The following is a 26,520-nucleotide window of genomic DNA, read 5'->3' on the forward strand; positions in this document are numbered from 1 at the left end:
TAGGCTCCTGGCCAATTCCATGCCTGCGTACAGGGACGTGGAGTCCACAAAACCCGGCATTTCAGAGCTGTGTCAAAACTGTAAATTTTCTCTGTAACCTGAAAAAGAAACTGTTCCCTGATCCTTGTGTCATGAGAAGCAGACAGAAGAATTTACTAATAAACCCAGCCCACTCAGAGGAAAGGTTAGCAAATACACAGTCACACAAGGCAGAGACAAATGGAATTCTCTATTCCCAGGAGATTGGAGAGAGTGGAGGAGGATGGGGGGTGGTGTGTAGATCTGGAGGAGCAGAGGAGTGTGGAGTTTGTAGTGTGGATTGTGCAGGAGTGTTAGTGTGGAGTGTTGTGGAAGGTCGACTGAGGAGTGTGAAGGAGGGTCATGTGTGGAGTGTGGAGGAGGATGGAGTGGGAGTGTAGCGGAGTGTGGACTGTTGTGGCAGATGGATTTTGGAAGGTGGAGTGTAGAGTGTGGAGTGAAGTGGAGTGGAGTGAGGTATGGACTGAAGTATAGTGGAGTGTGGAGTGAGGTGTAGTGGAGTGTGGATGAGGTGAAGTGTGGAGGTGGAGTGTGGAGGAGAGTGGAGTGAGATGGAGTGTGGAGGAGAGTGGAGTGACGTGGAGTGGAGAATGGAGAGTGGAGTGAGGTGGAGTGGAGAATGGAGAGTGGAGTGAGGAGTGTGGAGTGGTAATCTGGTGAAAATGTTTCCCTCAGCCAACACTCAACCTGAATTATCCCATTGCTATTTGTGGGATTGTGCTGTGCAAAAACCGGCTTGCACTGACTTCATTGGCAGTAAGTCACCCTTGAAGGAACATCCAAACCACACCAAAAATGCAAGACCCTGTTGTCTCCGTGGAGGACCCCAGCCAGGAGCAGAAGACAACTGATAAACACAAGAGAGTCTGCAGATGTTGGAAATCCAGAGCAACACATACTAAATGCTGGAGGAACTTAGCGTGTCAGACAGTTATCTATGGAGGAGAATAAACAGTCAACATTTCAGGCCAAGACCATTCATCGGCAATGTTCCCTCTAAGGTGTGCGCGTATGCGCATGCACACATCTTTTGCTACTAGCGCACAAAGAAACTTAAACTGTGCACAAAAGACTCTCACCCTCTACCTCGTTGGTATGTTAAGTATATTTCGTGATCATACACAATCACATTTCCTTTTCCATTTTCTGATGCAGAGAGTGTTGACAACGTGGAGTTTGCGATGATTTGTCTGCAGATTTTAGAACTGGCTTATTTATACTGCTTTTATTGAAGAAATTACTGATTCACTATGTCGAGTTCCAAAAAGGCAAGGGGGTGGGGGTGGGGGGGGGGGGTGACACGCAAAAGAACTGCTAGTTCATTCAAAGCAGAATGGCCTATTAACCTTCAAATAGCTTCAGGTTTTAATTCCACTTAAAAATTCAGAGCGCACATGCTGTTGTCACTGGGCAAAAAAGTTGCAGAGCACAAGACTTTTGCACACGCTGGTCATGACAAATTAGAGGAAACATTGTTCATCGGGGCTTCAAGCATCTGCAGAATCTCTTGTGTTTGTGGTGTGCAAGTAGAGGTATCTGAAAGTTACCACCTGGCCTCAGCAAGGTAGAAGTCAGTCCACCAGACTACAACAGCATTCCCCCACCCCCCAACTGCCCGCGGGTTCAATAGTGAGTTTGGGATTGGTGCAGACAGAGTGAAGGACAGTGCACTCAGACTTTAGAACTGGAGAAAGGAATACTGGGGTTGATGCGTCGGCAAGCAGTCGGAGATAAAAAAGTTCCAGACTGGCCGGAAGACCAGAGCGGCAAACCCTCCACAGATGCTGCCTGACCTGCTGAGTGTCCCCAGCGTTTTGTGTGTGTTGCCGGAGAGAGCTGATCAGAACTGAGCTCACCACAAAACAAGGGTCTGAGAGATGGGAGGTGAACACAAGGAAAGCCTAAACTGGATCACGAGATGGGTACTCAACCCTCAGAAGTTACACAACCTAATCTGGTAAGCTGCTAACTGGCCTGCCAAGGAATTTTGTGATTAAACCTATTTAGAAATGAAAGACTTGATTGTACAATTAATTCATGCCATGAAATTAGACACATATTGTTAAGAAATTGCATTTCTGTGGTATTTCTCACAACCACAGGATGTCACAAAGCTTGTACAGCCAACTGGTATATTTTAACTGGAGACAGCCATTACAGCGGTGGCCATTCTGCCCACAGAGTCCACCCTGGCTTTCTGTAAGCCATCTATTCAGTTTCAGTAGCCTGCTCCACTCCTATCACTCTGAATCCTTTCTCAATGTAGTTGCAGTTGTAACACAGAGTGCCAGCAAATATACACACAGCAAATTCCCACAAGTGATAAAGACCAGATGATCTGGATCAAAATGTTGAGGTGTAAACATTGGCCTAGACACTGGGACAACTCCCCTGTTCTCCATCCCCATGGCGCTACAAGACTGAAATGGGCCACCAAAGAGAACAGATGGATCTGTATACCTGGAAAAAGGCATCTCTGATGATTCAGAACTCACAGAGCATCAGTTTGAGTGAGGCTTCAGATGCAACTTGAACCAACAGCACGTGTAGTACCTACTAAATCAAAGGTTCCCAACCTGGGGGTTCACGGACCCTGCAGTTATTGGTAGGGGTCGATGGCATAAAAATGGTTGGGAATCCCTGTACTAAACCATAGCTATCACCAGCAGATTAGTCGGGGATCAACAACAGACTGGGGGTGGGTAGGTGCAGAAAGGGCTGGGGTGGAAAAGTATTATACAACATCTCATACAAAATCACATTTGAAGTTTTACACCTGTGTAAGGCAATTTTCTATCATATTAGAATCACAGAGACATAAAGTTATATAACACGGAAACAGGCCCTTCAGTCCAACTCCTGCATGCTGACCAATTTTCTACTTGAACTAGTCCTATTTCCCTGTGTTTGGCCCATATCCCTCAAAACCTCAAAAAAAAAATCCCTCAAAAAATACCTACCCAATGTCTTTTTAAACTGATAAACTGGTTTATTATTGTCACGTACCAGGGTACAGCGGCACACAGGTTTGTATACTGCCCAGACAGATCAATTCATTACACTGTAGTATTGAGGTAGTACAGAGTAAAATAATAACAGAATTCAGAATAAAGTTTTAGCATTATGGAGAAAGTGCACTGCAGGTAGACAGTAAGATGAAAGGCCATAACGAGATAGATTGTGAGGTCAACACTCCAGAGGCGAGAAGAAGCAGGTGATAGGTGGTTGATGTTATGGGTTGTGTCCTGATGAAGGGACTCGGCCCGAATTAACTGTTAATTCTTTTCCTCTAAGATGTAGCATCTGCAGTCTCCTGATGAAGGGTCTTGGCCCAAAACGTCGACTGCTTACTCTTGTCCGTAGATGCTGCCTGACCCGCTGAGTTTCTCCAGCGTTTTGTGGGTGTTGCTTTGGATTTCAAGCATCTGCAGGTTTTTTTGTGTAGGTGATAGGTGAGGAGGGACTGATGGGCAGATGGCCCCCAGATGGGGGAGGGAAGGGAGGTCAGCTCCTGCCTCACCACTCCCTCCTCACCTCTTTATATTTGCTATCTCCCCTTTACACTCTCAGTCTCAATGCAGGGTCTTGACCTAAAATGTTGGCTGTCATCTTCCCTGCACAGATGCTGCCTGGCCCACTGAGTTCCTTCAGGCACTTGTTTTTTGCCCTAGATTCCAGCATCTGTGGTCTCTCATGTGTGGACATTAATTCCATACAATCCCATTTTGTTCCCTATGCTCCTATCAACTCCTTGCAGATCCTGCCACTCACTGCACACGAGGAGCAACTTACAGCAGTCAAATAATGATCAACCCGCACTTCTCTGGGCTGCGGACAGAAAGTGGAGCACCCAGTGGGGACCCACGTGATCCCTAGGGAGAAAAATTATTCTCCTTGCAGACAGAACTGTGCCACTGTACCTCCTTCTAAGTATTTCAACACAGAAATTAAAGATTCAAAATTCAAGTTTATTTCTCACATGTACATTGAGACAAACGGTGAAATGCATTGTTAGTGTTTACAACCACAATACTCGAGGTGTGCCTCTCAAAATCCAACCCTACATCCTCACCGTGAGAGGTGGAAACAGGCAAGGCCGGCCAACAGGGCTCTGGTGAAGCTGTATAGGCCAGTCCCTTGTGGATCACAGAAGCATTGATGAACTCCAACCATACCGTTGACTTTGGACAACGGAGATGGGAGGTCATCAATGGCCAATGTTCTACTGGGAACTAAGGGCTCAAGAAGAAGATTAGTCAAAGGTATGGTGGGGGCGGCCCGCCAGTGTCAGCACACATTCCGGCACTAACACAGCATGCCCACAATGCTCATCAGAACACAACTGAACAAAACTTAACAAACGGCACACAACAAGCAACAAGACAACAACAGAAAAACAAGCCCCGTTCCTCCCCCTCACCCATGCATATACACTGTCTTCTAACCCCAGATCAGGCCATCTTCTCCAGTCTCCAGCCTACAGCAGACTCAGATTTGGTCTCAGGCTCACAGACATTGGTTTTCAACTTCTCAAGCAGACTCACAGGAACCACTAGGGTTAATTCAGTATGTAGCAAAGAGAAATTAATCAGCCATGATACTTACCTTCCTCTTTGGCCACCTCTTCTTCAATCTCCACTGTAACCTTCTCCTCCCAGGACGGGGAGTGTGTGGGATGGGCCGTGGCGTGGGTGACACCCTGGGCTCTCTGGTTCTCCTCTTCATCCATACCACTCTTCCTGGGAATGAGAAACAAAACTCTGTATTAGCTCTGTGGGCAAAAACACGTTGTTAATGAGAGAGGTCAGAGGACAATGGACAAACTGGCTCAATCTGACAGTAACTCAAATAACCACACATTACAACAGCGGTGTGCAGAAGAGCATCTCCAAACACGCAACATGTCGAATCTTGAAGTTGATGGGCCACAGCAGCAGAAGACCACAAACATACGCTCAGTGGCCACTTTATTAGGTGCAGGAGGTACCTAATAAAGAGAACACGGAGTGTAGGTTTTAATCTTTCGATGTACATGTGAGAAATAAACAAAAGCCAAAAAGCTAAGTTATAGCAAACATCAAGACAGAAGATCTCGAGCCAAAATATCATCTGCCCATTCCCCTCCACAGATGCTACCTAACCCACTGAGTTTCTCCAGCATCTTCGGTCTTCAGCCTTCAGGCCTCTACCTCTGGACTCACTGACTTCAGTCTTCAACCTTCGACCTCTATCTCCGGACTCACCAACTTTAGTCTTCAACCTTCAGGCCCTGTGGTGAACTACATATACCTGTCTGGACACACCCCCACTGCTGACTGCTCCTGTGGCTCCTCCCACAGACCCCTGTATAAAGGCGATTGAGGCCTGGGCCCGGCCTCTCAGTCTCCAGGATGTAGTATGGTGGTCAACCACTGCTTGTTCCTTCTTCCAGTCAATAAAAGCCGATATCTCGCTTTTACGCCTCAGAGTGAGTTATTGATGGTGCATCAGGCCCCTACCTCCGGACTCATTCACTTCAGTCTTCAAGCTTTGGGCCTCGATCTCTGGACTCACCGACTTTGGTCTTCAACTTTCTGTCCTCTATCTCTGGACTCTGACTTCAGTCCTCAAGCTCTGGGCCTCTACCTCCGGACTGGCTGAAGTAAAGGACAGAAGAGGCAGAGCAGTAAGCAATCACCCATCCACCTAGCCCTAAATCCCTAAAAAATCTGTCACAAAGTCCAGCTTCCCTTTAACACTGGGTGAGGGGAAGGAGCAGACACGTCATAGTGAAGCCTACTGCAGAATGGGATTCCGTTAGTCTTTAGAACATGATTGAGATCTATAGATTGGCTTAATAAGCCCCAACTGTCAGAGGTTGTAGCATCAATGCATTCAGCTACAAGAAATAAATATTCTTCCTTTGCTTAAGGAGCAGTGAGACAGTTCCATAATGCTGTCACATCTATTCTTGTCTCCCTCTCTCTCTTAAAGCCTCATTTAACACATCTTAATGCTGAGGTCACATGCACGTTTCACATTGTTTGGCATAATGTCCCTTTTAACTAGGATCTGATGACAGCAAAATAACTGGGACTAATTTAGCATCCTGAATGCAGTGAAATGTCAGTGCTTCACTGGAGCGCCATCCAGCATGGTTTGACACCAACCCCCATGTGAGGATCCTAGGGCAAATGACTGAAAGCTCCATCAAGAAAGTTGGGTTTTAAGGAACGTCTTTATCACAGTAACAGGCCCGTCTGCCCTCGATCTTTATGCCAAACACAATGCCAAGATTAACTAAATTTCTTCAGTCCACACATTAGCCCTCAATTCCCTGCAACATTCAATCGTCTATCTAAAAGCCACTTCACAGTCAGAATCAGAATGTTTTATAGCACTGGCAAGCCGTGAAATTTGTTGTTTTGCAGCAGCACAGTAAAGTGCAATAAATAGAGATCTGTGCAAAACTCTTAAGCACATGTATGTAGCTAGGGTGCCTAAGACTTTTGCACAGTACTGTATTTGTCAACGGGGCAGCAGAGAGCGAGTCTGTAAATCTGGCAGGAGCAAAGGATGTTAGGATTGGTGAGGGTGACGTGCCGCAGGAGGGATGTGGGACAGGTGGCAGAGAAGGATTGCCAGGAGTGGGGGTGGTACGGGTGCCGACACTCTCAGCCCTGAGACACCAGGCAAGGATATTTGATTCCAAACAACTGGTTTTTTGAGCATTACTGAATGTCTCTCTGGTGCTTCCTGCTCTGTCTCCTCTCCCTTCTCCTTTTCCCAACCATTATTCCCCTCTCCCTGCCTCCTTCCCACTCTCAGTCCACCATAGAGACCCATATCAGAATTAGGTTTATCATCACTCACATATGTCATGAAATTGTTTTTGATGCAGCAGTATTATGCAATACATAAAATTACTACAGTACTGTGCAAAAGTCTTAGGCACCCTAGCTATATACAGTATATGTGCCTAAGGCTTTTGCAGTACTGTAAAATATACTATAAATTACAATAAGAAATACATATTTAAAAACATAAATAAGTTGTACAAAAATAGTGAAGTAGTGCTCATGGGCTCATTGGCTGTTCAGAAATCTAATGGTGGTGGGGAAGAAGCTGTTACTAAAACATTCCCAACACTGTTCAAGCATTGGTTTGCCCCGGCACAGTAGCATGGCACTTTATAGTACCAGCGACCTCGGCTCAATTCCCACTGCTTCTGTAAGGAATTTGTATGTTTGGAATGTAAACATCCATGTAAAACTCTTTAATATTCTCTACAAAGCCTCCAGGTCGCTTTTTTTGTAATGGGGTGACCGGAACTGCTCCCAGTACTCCAGGTGCAGCCCAACCACAGTTTTAAAGCTGCAGCATAATTCTTAAGGCAGAAAAATGGTCTTCTTTGTTTTGTGGCTATCTGTGGTGAAGACGAATCTCAGAGATGTATACAGCGTATATACTTCGATAAATAAATGTACTTTGGATCCTTCTGAATCCTTTGAAGAAGGAGGAGTGGAGGTTTAGGGAGAGTACTTTCAGAGCCAGGAGCTCTGGCAGCTGTAGGCACAGTAGCCAATCATGCTTCCATTAAATTTAAGAATGATCAGGAGGCATTTCCTGGATGGATGAAAACCAGAGAGAGGAAACACCAAGAGTGAAGTATTAATTTGTAGCAGCAAGGTCATGCAAAACAGCAAAGAGACAAATTACTTGCTAACCTTTTGTATTTGTGGTCTTGGGTGAGAGACAAGTGTGGGGCAGGACTCAGCAAAAGCTCTGTTTTTTTTGGTATAGCGCACTGCCACCATATACATCCAACAGACAGCACATGGAGTCTTGTTTAACCTTCCAACTGAGTAAGGGTACATAGAATGTGATGGAAATCCCGTAATACTGCCCTGAGGGGTCTGCTGCACTCGGTATTCTTGAGTGGGGCTTGAACCCATAACCTTCTGCCTCAGGGGAAACATGATGCCTCCCTCCGAGCTGAGGAAGGCTTCCTCTGAGTCAATATGGCAGTGACACAGTAGGCAAACTCCAGCTGCGTCCAGGGAGATGACCGAAGAGGAACTGTCACCATCGATCTGATGATCTCATCTTCGCTGAGATTTCTCAGCTGGGACTGAATCATAACTTCATTGGAAGGCACCAAGTTTAATTTCTGTTCATGACCTTAAAACTGTTTCCTGCCGATGTTAGGTAACCTCATCCATGCTTCAAATCAGAATAAATACAAATGAAGTCAGAGAGATATAAAGCAGCCAACATAATCGAAGTCCCCAACAATCCCCATCCCCAGACATTTTCTCTTCTCCCTCCTACAATCAAGCAGAAGACACAAAAGCCATAAAGCATGCACCACAAGGCTCAACAACCATCCATACCAGTGTTATAAGACCATTAAATAGTTCCCCAGTATGTTAAAATGGACTCTTGACCTCATAATTTACCTCATTAAAATCTTGCACCTTATTGTCTACCCACATTGCACTTTCTCTGTAGCTGTTACACTTTACTCTGCAGTCTGTTATTGGTTTACCTTGTACGACCTCAAGGAGTGGCCAGTATGGTAGCATAGTTGTTAGAACAACGCTTTATAGTACAGGTGACCTGGGTTCAATTCCTGCCGCTGCCTGTAAGAAGCTTGTATGTTCTCCCCGTGACTGCGTGGGTTTCCTCTGGGCGCTCCAGTTTCCTCCCACAGTCGAAAGACATGCCAGTTGGTCGGTTAATTGGTCATTGTAAATTGTCCCATGATTAGGCTAGGATTAAACCAGGGGGATTGTTAGGCAGCATAGCTCAAAGGACTTTCTCCTTCAATAAATAAATAAATAGAATTTGATCTGTATGAACAGTATGCAAGTCACACTTAACACTATATCTCAATAGTAATAAATCAATACAATTTCCAATCTTCCAAGTATATCTATTGGTGGCGATATTCTCTGTCAGGTATGCCTTGCTATGTATAGCATCAGTCACTGAGGGACCACAGTAAGGAATGTACTGATAGTCAGTTTCAGGTGCTTTGATAGTTCAGAGGCATTTGAAAACATATTGAACCATTCCAAATTTATGGAGACATGTGAGACAGCAGATACTGTAACCTGGGGCAAAATCCAAACTTCTGGATGAACTCAGCAGATCGAGCAGTGTCTATGGGGCAGAAGGATGGTCAACAATTCGGATGACCTGAAATGTTGTCTGCCCTTCGCTTCCACAGATTTTGTATGGCCTGTTAAGTTCCCCAAAATCATCTTGGGCCAACAGTTTTCCATGTACAGCCATACTTTTACCATCAGTCTCACTGAGATTTTTGATAATATCAATCTTCAGAGTTTGTTTTTCAACATATCCTAAAGTAATTTAAAGTCCCTTGTAGTATTCATTAAAACCACTAAAACAATGTAGCCGTTTTGCATACAGGATCCAGCTTAATAAGCTAACTTCAACTACATTGACTGAAGGACAGCACGTCTGAAAGTATCTTCAATAGGCAACAATCCCTCAGTGGCGCCCACATGTACATCAGTAAGAACTTTGTGCTACAGAGGTCTGAAATCCCAACCTTTCACCTCAAGAAGTAAGAGAGTTCGCCACTGAATCAGAATCTGGTTTAGTATCACTGACATACAGTGTGTGGCGAAATTTGTTGTTTTCTGGCAGCAGTACACTGCAAAACATACAAATTAGATAAAGTTGCAATAGACAGAGAGAGAGAGAAGTAGTGTGATAGAGGAATAGCAAGGTAGTGCTCATATAAGATTTCCCCTCCATCTCCTCCACTCCAAAGAGAAAGGTCCCACTTATATAACCATATAACAATTACAGCACGGAAACAGGCCATCTCGGCCCTTCTAGTCCATGCCAAATGCTTATTCTCACCTAGTCCCACTGACCCGCACTCATCCCATAACCCTCCATTCCTTTCTTGTCCATATACCTATCCAATTTTTTTTTTTTAATGACAAAATCGAACCTGCCTCTACCACTTCTACTGGAAGCTCATTCCACACAGCTACCACTCTCCGAGTAAAGAAGTTCCCCCTCGTGTTACCCCTAAACTTTTGCCCCTTTACTCTCAACTCATGCCCTCTTGTTTGAATCTCCCCTACTCTCAATGGAAAAATATAACCATATAACAATTACTATAACCATATAACAATTACAATTAACTTGTCAAACCTCTCTTTATAGCTCAAGTCTTGGTAACATCTCGTAAAACTTTTCCACACTCAGAATCAGCTTCAGGTTTACTATCACTGATATATGTTGTGAAGTTTCTTGTTTTGCAGCAGCTGTACAGTGCATGATATAAAAAATTACAATAAGCTACCTAAATAAATAATGTAAGTAAGTAGGTAGAGCAAAAGAGGAGTAGAAAGGGAATGTTCATATGTTCATGGACTGTTCAGGAATTGGGCTCCTGTACCTCCCCCATATGGCAGTAATGGCCCTTATCCTGAAGGAGCTAATCGCATAATATTACAATGCTTCTGCACCAACAAACACAGATCCCGGCTACTTATTCTGTAAGACGCACTCGAAACACATCGTAAACATAAACATTAACAAGTTTCACCAAGCCCAAGGCTGTAAAAAGGGAGCACTTCAATTCTATTGTAAGTATAGAATGTAATGTAGGTTATTATTACGGATGCTGTGTTTTGTGAAAGATTTCACTCCCCAAGTTAATGATGTGTTGAGCATTTCAAGTCACAGTGATGAGATATTCAAAACGGGATTGCAGTTCATCAGATTAATTTTATTCTCATATCTAACCATTCTCTTTGTATCTTTATGGTTGAACTGGAAAATAACACTCATAACATGCTATATAAAATACCAAAATAGATAGGCTTTCTGGGAGAGGATAACACAGTTAAAAATTCACATCCCATCCAATATTTAAAAAAGAGCAGTGTATTTAGATACATGCAGTTTACTCCCATACAAGGTGAGAGAATGCTAGACCTACATGTAGTCAAGGCTAAAATATACTTAGAGCCTAGAATAAGATCAGCTTAAGACTTGTTAGATTTTCAAAATATTTTCTTGTCTTAACAAGTCATAAGACTATTAGAAACAGTTTAGATTATTCAAGCAGCTATTTTTCTGACTGGAGGAGTTTGTGAGACAATAAAGAAAGTGGGAAAGTGAGAAAGAGAGAGAATGGAGGGAATGTTGAGAGAGAGAGAGGAAGATGGAAGGGAGAAAGAGTGAGGAGAAAGGAAACAGGTATGGGAGAAGAAAGGAAGGGAAAGAGAGGGGAGTAAGAAAGAGAGAATGAGAAGTGTGAGCAAGCAACAGAGAATAAGGAATTCTAGGTCACATCATCGGTGAGTCCTGGTGCAAACACCACAGATCAAAGGTTAAAGTCTACAAGTCTGGAAGTCAATGGCCTGTGGGTCCGTGAGTCTGCAAGTGCACTGGGAAAATCAAAGGCCTGTTGTCTGCGAGTTCCTGAGTGCACCAGAGGCTGGAGGCCCAGGGCAGCCTTTCCTGGGGTTGGAGTACTGTCTATATGTGCAAGTGGGTGGGAAAGAGGACAAGGGCTTGTTTTGCTGTTGTTTTGTTGTTCCTGCTGTTCATGGTGGGTATGCTATGGTTTCATTGGAATGTGTGGTGACACTTGTGGACTTGCCCAGCACATCCTTAGGTTATGTTAGCTGTTAACCAAACAATGCATTTCACTGTGCATTTTGATTCAAAGATTCAAAGTACACTTATTATCAAAGTACGTACGCAGTATACAACCCTGAAATTTGTCTTCCCACAGACAGCCACAAACCGTTCAAAGAAAAACATCAAATTCCCAATGCATAAAAAAAGAACAAATCACACAAACAGCAAAAGCAAGTGAAAAAGCACAGAATATAAAACATCAAACTACAAAGCCGTCGAAACAGTCCAGGAATGTTCAGTTCAGCTCAGTTCAATCCTGCGCTTGTTGATTACAGGCCGCAGAGCCAGTCCTCCCTGATCAAAATCGTGCCGAACAGCAACAAAAAAGTGATCAGACACCAGAAACACATCATAACATGAACTATAGAGTCCAATCCGCAAATTGTGTCAATTAGACCTCGCCCAAGATGCAAGACTCTGGCAGCATTGTTCAAGAGGGACAGCGAGACATGCATGTGATAAGTGAATTAATGAATCTAAATATGAACAAGGGAGAAAGGACCGTTCATTAGGATAAGTAGAAATGTGAGAAAGAGAATTAGGGGAACTTGTGAACTAAAATGGAAATAGTGAAAACAGAGGGGGAAACAACTTGTTCTGAAGGAGCTGGGGTCCCAAGACCAAATAATGTGATGTAGATTATTATTTCCCTTCCCCTTCCAAAGGGGAAGGGAAACTCGATCACATTCCTACCTCTAGAGTGTCTTCTCTGTTGTCCCACTGAGAAGTTTAAGTGTCTGCCTAGCTATGTGCAAAAGTACTGGACCACCCTAACCCACATAAAATGAACTGCTGGAGGAAATGGCTGAGGTGGGCACAATTGTAACATTTTAGAGGCACTTGAATAGGTACATGGAGGGGAAGGACTTGGAGGGTTATGGGCCAAGTACGGTAAACTGGGACTAGCAGGACAGATGTGTGGCCAGCATGTATCAGTGGGCTGAAGGGCATGTCTCCTTGCTGTATTACTCTGTGACTCATGTCACTTAGATAAAAAAAATCTATTCCAGACTTTAACATTGATACAATGCAAGGAGTGAATCCTCAGATTTGTGTTTTAATTTAAAATATTGAATTTCTGCTGACTGCTAACCTGCCAATCTGCGAAGAGATTGCTGGCAAAATCCTTGTTAGCTAAACCCAACCTTGCCACTCATCCTGCAACCAGTTTACTTTTAAAATGCTTCCTTCTTCCAAGTAAGTCAAACATCCTGTCAGCCATTTAATCTCCAATTATCAGGCCTGGGATCAGTTTCTGTCGAGGATCGTAAGTCCTTCATCAGCAGAGTGTGATCAAGCAGGGCAGGGCCCTGGGTTCAGTCTGTGACACACAAGATGAATAATGGATGGCCTTGTCTTATCCCAACACCCTACGCCCTTGCAGGTCCACACTGGCAACTCAACTCTCAACCTCACACAGACATGCAGGCAGATACACACACACGCGCGCGCACTCACACACACTTGCACAGCCACACACAGATACGCACAGGCTCCCACAAACACACTCATACACATTCTACACATTTGCACGCAAACACGTACAGCAGTAGAGACAGAAACTCACACCCCTAAACATGGACACACACAAGGACAGATAAGAACAGAAACACAATTCCTTAAACACATGTGTACATGCAAACACTCCACATACCTTTAGGCAGATGTACATAGGGACACACAGACAGTGACATACAGAAATCTGCATACATACAGTATACACACGCCAATGCAAACAGCATTGTGTATACAGTGGCAACACGAGTGAATCTGCAGACGCTGGAAATAAATAAAAAACACAAAATGCTGGCAGAACTCAGCAGGCCAGACAGCATCTATGGGAGGAGGTAATAACGACGTTTCCGGCCAAAACCCTTCATCAGGAGTGAAGTAACATGGGGTGGTCGAGGGGGGATAAGAAGTGGGGGGAGGGATAAAGTAGAGAGCTGGGAAGTGATAGGCAGGAGGGAAATGGGCTAGGGGGAAGGTGGAGAATTATGGGAAATAAAAGAGAAAGAAAGGTAGGGCTGGGGGAGAGATTATAATGAGGGGGGAAAAGGAGAGAGAAAGAGAGCCAGACTAAAATAATAGATAGGGATAGGGGTAAGGGTGGGGGGCAGGGGTATCAACAGAGGTCAGTGAGTTGGATGTTCATGCCGGCAGGAAGGAGGCTACCTAGGCGGGAGATAAGGTATTGCTCCATCGACCTGCGTGTGGCCTCATCTTGACGGTAGAGGAGGCCATGGACAGACATGTCGGAGTGGGAGTGGTCTGTGGAATTGAAGTGTGTGGCCACAGGGAGATCCCGCCACTGCTGGAGGACCGAGTGCTGGTGTTCGGCGAAATGGTCTCCCAGTCTACGATGTGGCCATTTATACATTGGGGAGACCCACCGCAGACTGGGAGACCGTTTCGCCGAACACCGGCGCTCGGTCCTCCAGCAGTGGCGGGATCTCCCTGTGGCCACACACTTCAATTCCACAGACCACTCCCTCTCCGACATGTCTGTCCATGGCCTCCTCTACCGTCAAGATGAGGCCACACGCAGGTCGATGGAGCAATACCTTTATCTCCCGCCTAGGTAGCCTCCTTCCTACCGGCATGAACATCCAACTCACTGACCTCCGTTGATACCCCTGACCCCCACCCTTACCCCCATCCCTATCTATTATTTTAGTCTGGTTCTCTTTCTCTCTCCTTTTCCCCCCTCACTATAATCTCTCCCCCCAGCCCTACCTTTCTTCCTCTTTTATTTCCCATAATTCTCCACCTTCCCTCTAGCCCATTTCCCTCCAGCCTATCACTTCCCAGCTCTCTACTTTATCCCTCTCCCCACTTCTTATCCCCCCCTCGACCATCCCATGTTACTTCACTCCTGATGAAGGGTTTCGGCCCGAAACATCGTTATTACCTCCTCCCATAGATGCTGTCTGGCCTGCTGAGTTCTGTCAGCATTTTGTGTTTTTTATTGTGTATACAGTATACACTCACAACACACATACACGTGCTCACACCTGCACACATACACACTCGCACACCCGTACATACACACATAATGTATTACAGTAAGAAAGCAACATACTTGCTTCAATTAAATTTCCACCCTAGAAAAAGGTTCATAAGAGTTTATCTCTTTGCTTTGTTTATAAGCTGCCCCCAGGGGCCCTGATTTGTAATGTTTTATGGCACCTGTTCCAGCAAGTGATGATTTCGTTGAGAAAAAGCCACAGTGCTGAAAGATTTATGAGAGTTTGCACATGGTTAAAAATTCATGAGCAGCGGCAGTCTGCATCAAAGCAGATATTTCATCAAACTCCGACTGGGCGGGCCGCAGATTTTCGGATCAGGCCTCCCAAATTAACTGAACATAAAAATGGATTAGCATTATTTTTAAACTGCACCTTTGTTGCACTGTGAGGAATTTTAAAACATCACTGATAACTTAGTCAAAAATAAACTTCCCCTAAAGCGAAAGGAAGAATTGCTTTAATGCAGTGTTCCTGACAAATCTCCCAGTCTGTGCAATAAATCCCTTGGGAATTCCAAGGAGAAATTAATGTAACAACCAATTTGTACGCAGCAAGACCCTGCAAGTAGGAGGAAGCAACTCACTGATGCTTTTGATTGAGGGAAGACGGTAAGATTAGTGATTTAGTACGTCACCAAAGACTCTATCAAATTTCCACCGTGGAAAGCATTCTAATTGGTTGCATCACCACCATAAGATATAGGATCGGAATTGGGCTATTTGGCCCATCGAGTCTGCTCCGCCATTGCACAGGACTGAAAGAGGCATCAGAGGGGCACAAGCCTCCCCACCATGAAGAATGTCTTCCAGAGGTGGTGCCTCAAGAAGGTGGTATCCTTCATTAAGGGCAACACACACGAAATGCTGGAGGAACCCAGCAGATCAGGCAAGGACCATCATTAATGACCCTCACCATCCAGTTCGTGCCCTGTTCTCACTACCACTAACAGGGAGGAGGTACAGGGAGAAGGAACAGCGCCTTCCCCTCTGCCATCAGATTTTTGTACAGTCCATTAATCCATGAACACTACCCTCACCATTCCTCTTTTGCTCTATTTATTCATTCTGTAACTGATAGTCACTTGTTTTGCCTGCACTGTACTGCTGCCACAAAACAACAAGTTTCACAACTGATCTCAGTGACAATAAACCGGACTCTGATTCTGATTCAGAACATGCTACTCTTCTTTGAATCCTCCAGAAGGATTTTTGATCTATACTTGAACTACCAGGGTGGGCTTTGAACGTTTAACATTGCAAATGAAGATCCACAATGCAGCACTCTCAATATCACAATCACCGTTACACACAATAAACTTTTAATTGTATAAAGAAAGGGCTTTTAAATAGCCGTTTGTGACACAAATGGAATTGGGACTTCTAATGCTGCCTGAAATAATGTCCCACCAATGCTTTGATCCAGACAGCATTTTTCTCATTCTCTCAATATCCCAGAGCACGTTGCAGCACATTGTGCATTTCCTCAGTTGGTTGCATTGCTAGGAGTGAACTGGCAATCAATTTGATCCCACAAACAGAACAAGTCTGTCACAGACCGATAACCCCTTTCACTGATCTGTAGTCCAGGGACACACTGATTCAGGGTACCAGCAGAACTTCCCTAATGGTCTTCAAGGTAATGGGTTTAATGGGGAGACAAAGCCCCAATATAACTTCAAACCCAGAATTTGTGCCATAAGTTCTGTATAAGGAGATGCACGTCATGTGTGATCAGACCACTGAGTTTGTAATGGGTTTCTTCTTGTAATTGAGTTTCTTCAAGACGGCTTTGGTCATCTTCTGAATTGGCAAAAATTACTGCTCCTCCAGTCTTGAAGGTCAGATAGGCAGTTAAGTTCAGGAAAGAAGGTGGATGATGAGTTCTTGGAGGCATAGAATTATAGAGTTATTCAGCATGGAAACAGGTCCTTCAGCCCAACTCTTCTGTGCCGGCCATATTGTAGTAAGCTAGCCCATTTGCCCACATTTGGCCCATATTCTTCTAAACCTCTCCAGTCTAGGAACCATAGATACAGCACAGAAAAATGCCCTTCAACCCATCAAGTCAACGACAACTACCAACCACCCATTTTACACAAATCCTGCATTAATCCAATTTAATTTTCATTCTCCCCAACACCCCTCAGATTCTATCATTCAACTTTAGGGTGATGTAGTGGTTAGTGTTACACTGTTTAAGATAAGTCTGGATAGGTACATAGATGGGAGGGGTATGAAGGACTGTGCTCCAGGTACAGGTTGATGGGACTAGGCAGAATGACAGTATTGCATCAACTAGTTGGGCCAAAAGGCCTGTTTCTGTGCTGTAGTGCTATATGACTCTATGAATCTAATCCAAGGTAGTCTACAACATCTTAAAATATTACTAACCACTCATCCTCACTATGTCTTCTCCCAACCTTGTCTCCCACAGTCAATGGTTTCCTATCACACAACTCACTCAGCGTTGTGACAAAGAACAGGGCCTGGTACTCACACAGTCCCGAACAGTTGGGGCACAGAGCCATCACTGAGGGCTGGTAGGTCAGTTGCCCCATGCAGTATGATGGTAATGGACTGCTTGCCAGGTCTGGAGACATGCCACTTATCGGTGGGAGATGTGAGAGTTGGTTCGGTCTTCCCAGGGGGCGATTCCAACACCTAAAGCATAAATAACAATGAATTATAACCTTAGGAACTAGTAGGTGGACGTTCATTTGGCTTGATTTTTCCTATCCTAGGAGTTGCATAGATTGATTAGGTGAGCTTCGTCTGTTATTTGTGCATTGAAACATCAAAACATACAGTGAAATGCATCATTTTGCATCGACCAACACAATCTGTAGCAGTTAAAACAAACCAGAACTGCTCTCTTTACAGTTTACCTAAACTGCTCTTTCTCTGTAGCTGTTACACTTTATTCTGTACTGTTTTAGTTTTGCCTTGTTCTACTTCAATGTGTGATGATCTGAGCTCTATTAACAATGTGCAAGGCAAGACTTCTGTTGTTCCTCGGTACAAGTGACAACAATAAACCAATTCCAATATAGTACTAGTAAAAATGACTTCTCGTGCAAGCAAGGAGTCTAGGAATTAGGCGAGGAAGACCGCCTCCTGTGTGAAAAACTTTCTACATCTCTTGCTCCTCTGAATACCACAGCCGCACCATACAGAGAGTTGCTGTGATAATCGTAGTGAAGTCTATCCGGTGCCTGAATCTGGGTCCATAGGAGCTGCAAGTGTGACGACCCAGTGAGGCAGCTGGAACAACCTCAGCCTCATAATACCAATGATCCCGGTTCAGTCCTGACCGCGGGTCCTGTCTAAGTCACATTTGCACCTTCTCCCTGTTTTCGTACCACACCAGCCCTCCCCCACCCCACCACTACCAGGGGGGGTTCTAGTTCACTCCCGCATCTGAAAGGTGTACAAGTTGGCAGATTCATTGACAACTGCAACCTGTGCCCGATGTGAAAGAATCTGAATGAAGTTGATGGGTACATTAAACCATAAAGACATGGGAGCAGAATTAGGCCATTCAGCCCATCTGGTCTGCAACACCATTCAATCATGATTCATTTATTTTCCATCTCAACTGCATTCTCCTGCCTTCTCCCCATAACCTTTGACGCCCTGACTAATCAAGAACCTTTCAAACCCCGCATTACATATACCAAATGAATTGACCTCCACAGCCATCTGTGGCAATGAATTATAGAGATTCATCATCAACTCTGGATAAAGAAATTCCACCTCATCTCTGTTCTAAAGGGACAACCTTCTATTCTGGGGCTGAGTCCTCTGGTCCTAGACTCCCTCACTATTAGAAACATCCTCTCCATGTCCACTCTATCTAGGCCTTTCAATATTTGGTATGTTTCAACGAGATCTCCCTCAGTGAGTACACCCTTTGAACACTCAACGTTTCCAGGATTCTCAGTGATTCAGGAATTAAAATGGCTTATGGAGCTCTTTGGAACTTGATTAGTATGGGAGTCAACTGTTACAAAGAAGAGGCAGGAGAAGAGGGATGAGAGGGATAATAAATCAGCCATGGTAAAGCACACTTGATGGGCCGAATGGCCTAATTCTGCTCCCAGACCCTATGGTCTTATGGTGTGATTCAGATCTGATACGTGCACATCAAGCACATATCCATTAGTGTCCACATTCGCCCTTAAATACCAAAATGTTCTGGGTCAGCTCAAAGTGTGCTGTATTCTTCAATGCTTATATTATCAGCTTAAATAAAGGGCTTTCTGATGAATACATTAAAATGCCTAGAGTCATTCCCAATTAGGGCTCAACCACTTAATGATATCTTTCATCAACAAAAACATGTGGGCTTTAAGCAGAGATGTAGACAGGAAAAATAATAACCTCGGCACACATTCGTAACAGAATCCTAAAGGTCAAGCCTTCTCAGAGTGATTATGGAACGCACCATTAAATGCACCGGACAGGAATGTAAATGGAAAAGAGTTAATTGCTGGAAACTTTCTCTGGAATAGACAAGAGAAGAACAAGGTTCACGGTCTCTACAAGCCAGATCTGAGTTAGTTTTCAGGAGGTGGTTCTTCAGCCAGAGAACAGTGGACACCTTAAACAAAGGTCTTTATTGCGAGAGTGCTGAGGTATAAGGTAGATCAGATTTAATTGAGAATGTTGTTGCATATGAGAAGTCGCTTTTATTTTACTCATTTAGAGATACAGCAAACCCGCCCTTCCAGCCTAACGAGCCTCACCGCCCAGGAACCCACCTGTTCCATCCTCGTCTAATCACAGAACAATTTACAATGACCAACTAACCTATTAACTGGTACACCTTTGGACTGTGGGAGGAAACTGGAGCACCCGGAGGAAACCCACACGGTCAAAGGAAAACATACAAACTCCTTACAGACGGGGCCAGAATTGAATTCTGAAGTCTGACATCCCAAACTGTACCATGGCTTCTCAGAGTTGAGGAAGGACCTAGGAGATGGTAGGTGCAAGGAACCTATTGCCAGGGGCAGGTGGTAGAAGCAGGTGCAATAGCAATGTTTAGCAGGCATTTAGACGGACTAACTCCTGATCTCGGTGACATTTTAGGCTCCAAAGGGTTTAGTTTTGGTTCTGACAGCTCAGAGTTTTAACAAGCAGCATCTAAGGTCATCACCCTGGGGCCACCAAAAACAATTACTAACCAAGGTAGAATATTCATCAGCAGCAAGGAGTAGTCAAGCAAAAGAAAAAATAAAATCAGGGTCGCACTGGGGTTTCCAAGCCGAGCTTTGTGAATAATTCAACAAAGCCCTCAGGAAGAAAGCAAAGACTTGCAAAGGGCCTGCACACAACACGTGACAATGTCACCGCAAGCACTGCATTTTATTAAGTCTATGAACTAGCTTGAAGTTTTCTAAAGCCGAGTATTCAGTACAGCGACCATAGAGCATTATGAACGTCAATTATGGATCATAACTCCGAGGTTCTGCTGCATCAATAGTTAATCTTCTTGTGCAAACATCGTAGCACCCCGGGGATGTTGGGGAGCCTCTGCATTGATTGGCTTCTATCCATGATAACCAGCCAAGAGGCAGCTTCATCCCTGCTGCAGCGATCACGTGTAAAAATAGCAAGCACGCTCTCAACAAAGAATACACTATGATAAAGGGCAGTTTCCAAAGATGTGAAAAATAATTGGATTTGCTTGTTTTCACTGTGTCAAGACTATGATGGGAATTGGGAATGTGATCCAGGGAAAGGAGCATTTTATGGCAAGGGGTTCAAATCCCAGAGACTGCAAGCTAAAACTGAGAAGGCTATCAGTGCAAAAGGAACTGCTTGGCACAAAAGGATTGATAGAAGTGTAAGATCTATAACCAGGAGGAAAACCAAGAAACAAAGAGTATTAGAGGCAGTACGAACAACATAAGAGAGTTTGGAAAAAAGGATTAGGTGATCTGCTGAGAATTGGCAACCAGCTCATTCAGTCTGGCCCTGTCCCAATTTCAGCTTCAGATTCTACTTCCCATTCCAACATGATAAGGCCACAATGAGGCCGCCCATAGGTTGGAGAAGCAATACCTCAAATTCCAGCTGGATTGCCTCCATTTCTCTCACATCAGCTATCTGTTCCCCTCCATAGACACTGCCTGATTTTCTGAGCCCCCTCAAGCATTTTGGATTTTTAGCCTGGATTAGTTTTATAAAACGGCATCAAACAACACCTTGTTCACATAAGAATGGGAATGATTTGGTAATTATCCCCAGCAAATACCTCTGGATAATAATAGTAATAATAATAATAAATGCAGAAAATGCCAAATGAAACCAGAGACAATCCAACACATTACAGGATCCTGCAGCAGTTTAACTCAATCTGATTACTTACACAGGCACAATCAAGAGGCAAACATCCTTCACCGAAATCTTGCTTTAAAATACAAACTCATGAAAGACACCATGCCTTTTGATAAATAAAAGCATGATCTAGTTGTGGAGTCAGAATCCTACAGATTATATTATAACCGGTCCATTATTACAGATGGGACGATCCGTAATAACCATCCCAACATAATAATACAGAAAAAACAAGCAAGAACAACTTACTTAATAGATAAAACACACATAACATACAGAAATCAGTAAGTGAAAAATACCAGAAATATGCTGAATTAAAAGAGGAAATTGAAAGACTATAGAGCATGAAAAGGGTATACATTGTCCCAAAAGTAATATCTACAAATGGTATAATCCCACAGTCACTACACAATAGCATTAAACAATTAGGCCTACACAACAATATTTATGTAAATCTCCAGAAAGCCACAATACTAAATACCACTAGAATAATCCAAAATTTCCCAGCAATTGAGAAATGAGTGTACTTGGCTATTGCCATACCTAAAGTTTTACCAGCTTGAGCTGAGAAAAAAAATAGATACAATAAATAAAAACTTATTTATAGAGCATTTTTCATACAGACAATGTAGTTGAGAGCACTTTACAAAGGGATAAGGTACAAACCTAAAAATAAAATAAAAATAAAAATGAAATAAAAAATAAAAAGATGCCAGTTAAATAAATAGGGTTTGAACTTGCCTTTAACAGTGTCAACTGAGTCTGCATCCCTTAAAGGTATTGAATTCCACAGTTTAGGAGTGTTGTTTTAAAAAGCTGACCTGTCAATTATCTTTTGTGGGAGATCGTTTAAATTTAAGAGACTGGCAGAAGACGACTGAGATTATAAATAGGATTATAACAGGAAAATGATTTTGTGATTTACTCTGGCCCCATTAAGAGCTTTAAAACAAGTAAGTAATAATAAACAAGTCCTGTTTATTATTTATTGTAATGCCGGTACTGTTTTTGTGTACTTTATGCAGTCCAGTGTAGGTCTGTAGTCTAGTATAGCTTTCTCTGGGGTTTTTTTATTACGTAGTTCAGTCTAGTTTTTTGTACTGTGTCATGTAAACCATGGTCCTGAAAAACGTCTCATTTTTACTATGCACTGTACCAGCAGTTATGGTCGAAATGACAATAAAAGTGACTTGACTTGACTTGACTTGAAGAGAACTTTAAAATCAATTCTAAAAGATACAAGACACCAAGGCAAAGGAGCTCGGATAGGAGTGATATGTTCCAGCAACCTGGTTTTAGTTAAAAGTCTAGCGGTGGAGTTCTGAATGAGTTGAAGTTTATCAATAGATTGCTTTGGAAAGCCAATAAAAAGTGCATTGCAGTCATCTAGTCTATTTGATATAAGTCATGAATTCGTTTATTAGCATTATTATGTGACAGATGCAGATGGACTTTACAATATTTTTTATGTGTAGAAACGCTGCTCTGGTCACTTTCTTTATGTGGGATTCAAATTTCAAATCTGAATGAAGACTAACACCCAGGCTTGTTACTTCTGATTTTACAGGTTTCCAAGTTTATCAAGAAGTTTAGTTTGTTTGGCACTGGGACCAACCAAAAAATGTTACATTCATTTAGTTTTAGGAAATTATTGCTCATTGATTTACTTATTGCAGCCACACTGGAAGTCAGAGAAGATAAGGTGTTATCATCGTCAGGTGCAACCAAAATATGCAATTGTGTGTCATCTGCATAACTGTGGAAATCAAGTTCATACTCTCTAATGATGTCTCCGAAGGGGATCAAGTATAAGGAGAAAAGTAGGGGACCAAGAGAACTTCCCAGAGCAGCACTAAAAGGTATATCATATCTCTTAAAAAGTTCGTCTCCAAGGCAGACAAAAAATGTTCTCTTTACTATATACAAACAAAACCAATTAAGGACACTACCTGTTACTTTCTTCAAATTGATTCTGTTTGCTCTCAGACACTGTTTACATCGATTGGTCATTGGGAGTCCTGCTACATCTTGCCCTATCTGATGATTCCTGTCATCCCCTCACATCCACATATCCAAAACAGTTCCCCAGTGCCCAGTGATCCACGGTTCAGTGAGCTTACTCTCTCTCTCTCTCTCTCTCACACACACACACACTGAGTGGCCACTCTATTAGGTACACCTACGCACCTGCTTGTCAGGAGGTTCAGTCGCTGTTCAAACCAAACATTAGAATGGGGAAGAAATGAGATCTAAGTGACTTTGACCATGACATGATTGTTGGTGCCAGATGGGGTGGTTTGAGTATCTCAGAAACTGCAGAATACCTGGGATTTTCATGCACAACAGTTTACACAGAATGGTGCGAGAAACAAAACCCATCCAGTGAGTGACTGTTCTGTGGGTGAAAATGCCTTGTTAATGAGAGAGATCAGGGGAGAATGGCCAGACTGGTTCAAACTGACAGGAAGACGACAGTAACTCAAATAACCACGTGTTAGTGGTGTGCAGAAGAATATCTCTGAATGCTCAACACATCAAACCTTGAAAAGTGGATAGGCTACAGCACCAGAAGACCACACCAGTTCCACTCCTGTACTTAATAAAGTGGCTTGAATCATTCTGGCCATTCTCCTTTTCCCAATTCTGCTATTTGGTCTGAACATCTTAATCATGTCCACATTTTTATGCATTGAGTTGCTGGCACATGACTGGTTGATTAAATATTTGCATTAATGAGCAGGTGTACAGGTGTACCTGATAAGGTGGTCACTCAGTGTAGATGCAAAGTTATCAGAGTAGCTGATGTTACTCTGTGTTACTTATAGCGCAATCCTCTGATTCTGCCTTGACGTACACAGATTTAAGCTCAGTCACTGGATGAAAGGTATCGCAACAACAACCTTGCACTCAGTGCCAGTAAGATCAAGGAATTAATTGTGGACTTGAGGATGGGGAAGTTGGGAGACTGCACACCAGTCCTCATTGAGGGATTAGCAATAGAATGGGTGAGCATCTTCAAGTTCCTGAGCATCAACATCTCAAAGGTCTATCATGGGCCCAACATATTGATGCAATCACGAAAAAGGCATATTTCATTAGAAGACTGGGGAGATTTGGTATGTCATCAAAAGTTCTAGCAAAACTCTACAGATAATTCTATGGAGAACATTCTGACTGGTTGTTTCACTGTCTGGTATGAAGGAGCCAATGCACAGGATCAGAAAAAGCTGTAGAGTGCTGTAAACTCAGCCGGCTATATCATGGACACTAGCCTCCACATCATCGAGGACATCTTCAAAAAGTGGTGCCTCAAGAAGATGGCATCCAACTTTGGGGGCCCCCACCGTCAAGACATGCCTTCTTCTCATCACTGCCATCAGGGAGGAGGTACAGAAGTCTGAGGACACACACTCATTGCTTTAGGAACCGCTTCTTCCTCTCCCCTGGCAGATTTTTCAACAGTACATGAATCTGTGAAAAAGACCTCACTATTTCACCGTCCTTTTGCACTACTTAGTCATATTTTATATATTTCTTATTGTAACCTATAGAAATTTCTACTTTGTACTGTGCTGTCGCTAAACGGCAAATTTCACAGCATATGTCATTGGTAATAAACCTGATTCTGATTCTGCCCTGACATACACAGATTTACCAGATCCACAAAGTGAATGAAGGATAAAAAAATCAAATTAAGTATACTCCATTGGAAGCCAATTACAGACAGATACTGATGTATAGTTAGAAACAGAATTTTATTTCTGCTGTCATTTATTTACACAATCTGTAATTATGAGTGGGTGTGTGTAAATATTTGCTTCTGGATAGCATTTGTTGCATTTTTGTGAGTTAGAAATAGTTTTAGATTTCCTGAAACTCTGTCCACTCTCTCATTAGTTCTGTGTCTGTAACTCACCCTATATTTAGCATTAATATTCAGTTTAACATGATAATTTATTTATTTGTTTAATTATTGAGATACAACGTGGAGTCACGCCACACAGCAAACCACCGATTTAACCCTAGCATAATCACGGGACAATTTACAATGACCAATTAACCTACCAACTTTGGACTTCGGAGGAAACCCACATGGTCACGGGAAGAACATAAAAGCTTCTTACAGACACCGTCAGGAATCGAACCTGGGTCACCTGCACTGTAAAGTGTTGTGCTAACCACTATGCTATCGTGCCAGCCCATCCTGGGAACACTAACTGGCTTTAACAATGTAGGCTTTAAAACCCATGGAAACCAGCTGTGTGCAACACATGGGCATAAAGAGCTGGCAAATTAGTAATACATCATTCACCTTTCAGCCAGTTATTGGTGCTTTAGGAACACACCAGTGATAGGTCAAGCTCCATTGCTATATTGCTTGAGCTGTATATAGAACATTGTAGATGGAAGCCATTCAGTCCATCGAGTCTGTGCCAGCTCCCAAAAGAACAATTCATTATTCTTTCTTCATCACCAGTGAATTATTCTCTGCCATGGTCCTCTACAATCCTCTTTGAAAGCTCTGATTAATTCTGTTTCTGTTGTAGAGTCCTAGAGTTAAAAAGCACTGCAGCCCAGAAAACAACATTCACCGAAAGTAGAGCTTCCCAGTGGCCAAACATTTTAATTCCAATTTCCAGTCCAGTTCCGACATGTCAATCCATGGCCTCCTCGTTTGCTGAGATTAGGCCACCCTCAGGGTGGAGAAGCAACACTTTATATTCCAAGTCTCCAACCTGATGACATATCGATTTCTCCTTCTGGTAAAAAAAATTCTCTCCCCCTTCCCTCTTCTATTCTGTACTCTGGCCTCTTGCCTCTTACCTCTTCACACCTGCCTATTACCTTCCCCTGTGTGCCCTCCTCCTTCCCTTTCTCCCATGGTCCACTCTCTTCTCCTATCAGATACCTTCCTGTGCAGCCCTTTACCTTCCCCACCCACCACCTCCCCCTGTGTGCCCTCCTCCTTCCCTTTCTCCCATGGTCCACTCTCTTCTCCTATCAGATACCTTCCTGTGCAGCTCTTTACCTTCCCCACCCACCTGCCTTCATGGATCAAACTTCCCACCACCCCCCCCCCCCAGCCCCCACCTTTTTATTCTGGCATCTTTCCCTGTCCTTTCCAGTCCTGAGGAAAGGTCTCGACCTGAAATATCGACTGTTTATTCATTTCCATAGATGCTGCCTGACCTGCTGAGTTTCTCCAGCATTTCGTGTGCATTGCACAGCACAGAACAGCTCGCTTTTTAAAAGCAATTTGCTGTAATTTTCAGGTGTTTATTGTCATGTGAGCAAGCACAGTGAGGTACAGGTTCGGTGAAAAGCTTGTTTTCAGCAGCATCACAAGCACATACTGTATGTACAGTCACCACTCTGCTCTATCATTGTCACTATAGACATTGTCACTATTACACAAATGGAGTAACACCTCCAGTATA

At 43.4% G+C, this 26,520-nt stretch overlaps 1 protein-coding gene across 1 annotated transcript in view; it reads right to left on the reverse strand.

Moving 5' to 3' along the window:
* ccdc33 (coiled-coil domain containing 33) overlaps positions 1-26,520 on the reverse strand; it is a 344,809-nt gene that overhangs the window by 222,188 nt on the left and 96,101 nt on the right. The window contains exons 4-5 of the mRNA XM_073025746.1: positions 17,238-17,401; positions 4,645-4,778 (exon numbers count right to left, since the gene is read on the reverse strand). Coding sequence (XP_072881847.1) covers positions 4,645-4,778; positions 17,238-17,401 — 298 coding nt within the window. The remainder of the gene's footprint in view (positions 1-4,644; positions 4,779-17,237; positions 17,402-26,520) is intronic.

The sequence above is a fragment of the Hemitrygon akajei genome, chromosome 21, assembly GCF_048418815.1.
Source record: "Hemitrygon akajei chromosome 21, sHemAka1.3, whole genome shotgun sequence".
Taxonomy (NCBI): Eukaryota; Metazoa; Chordata; class Chondrichthyes; order Myliobatiformes; family Dasyatidae; genus Hemitrygon; species Hemitrygon akajei.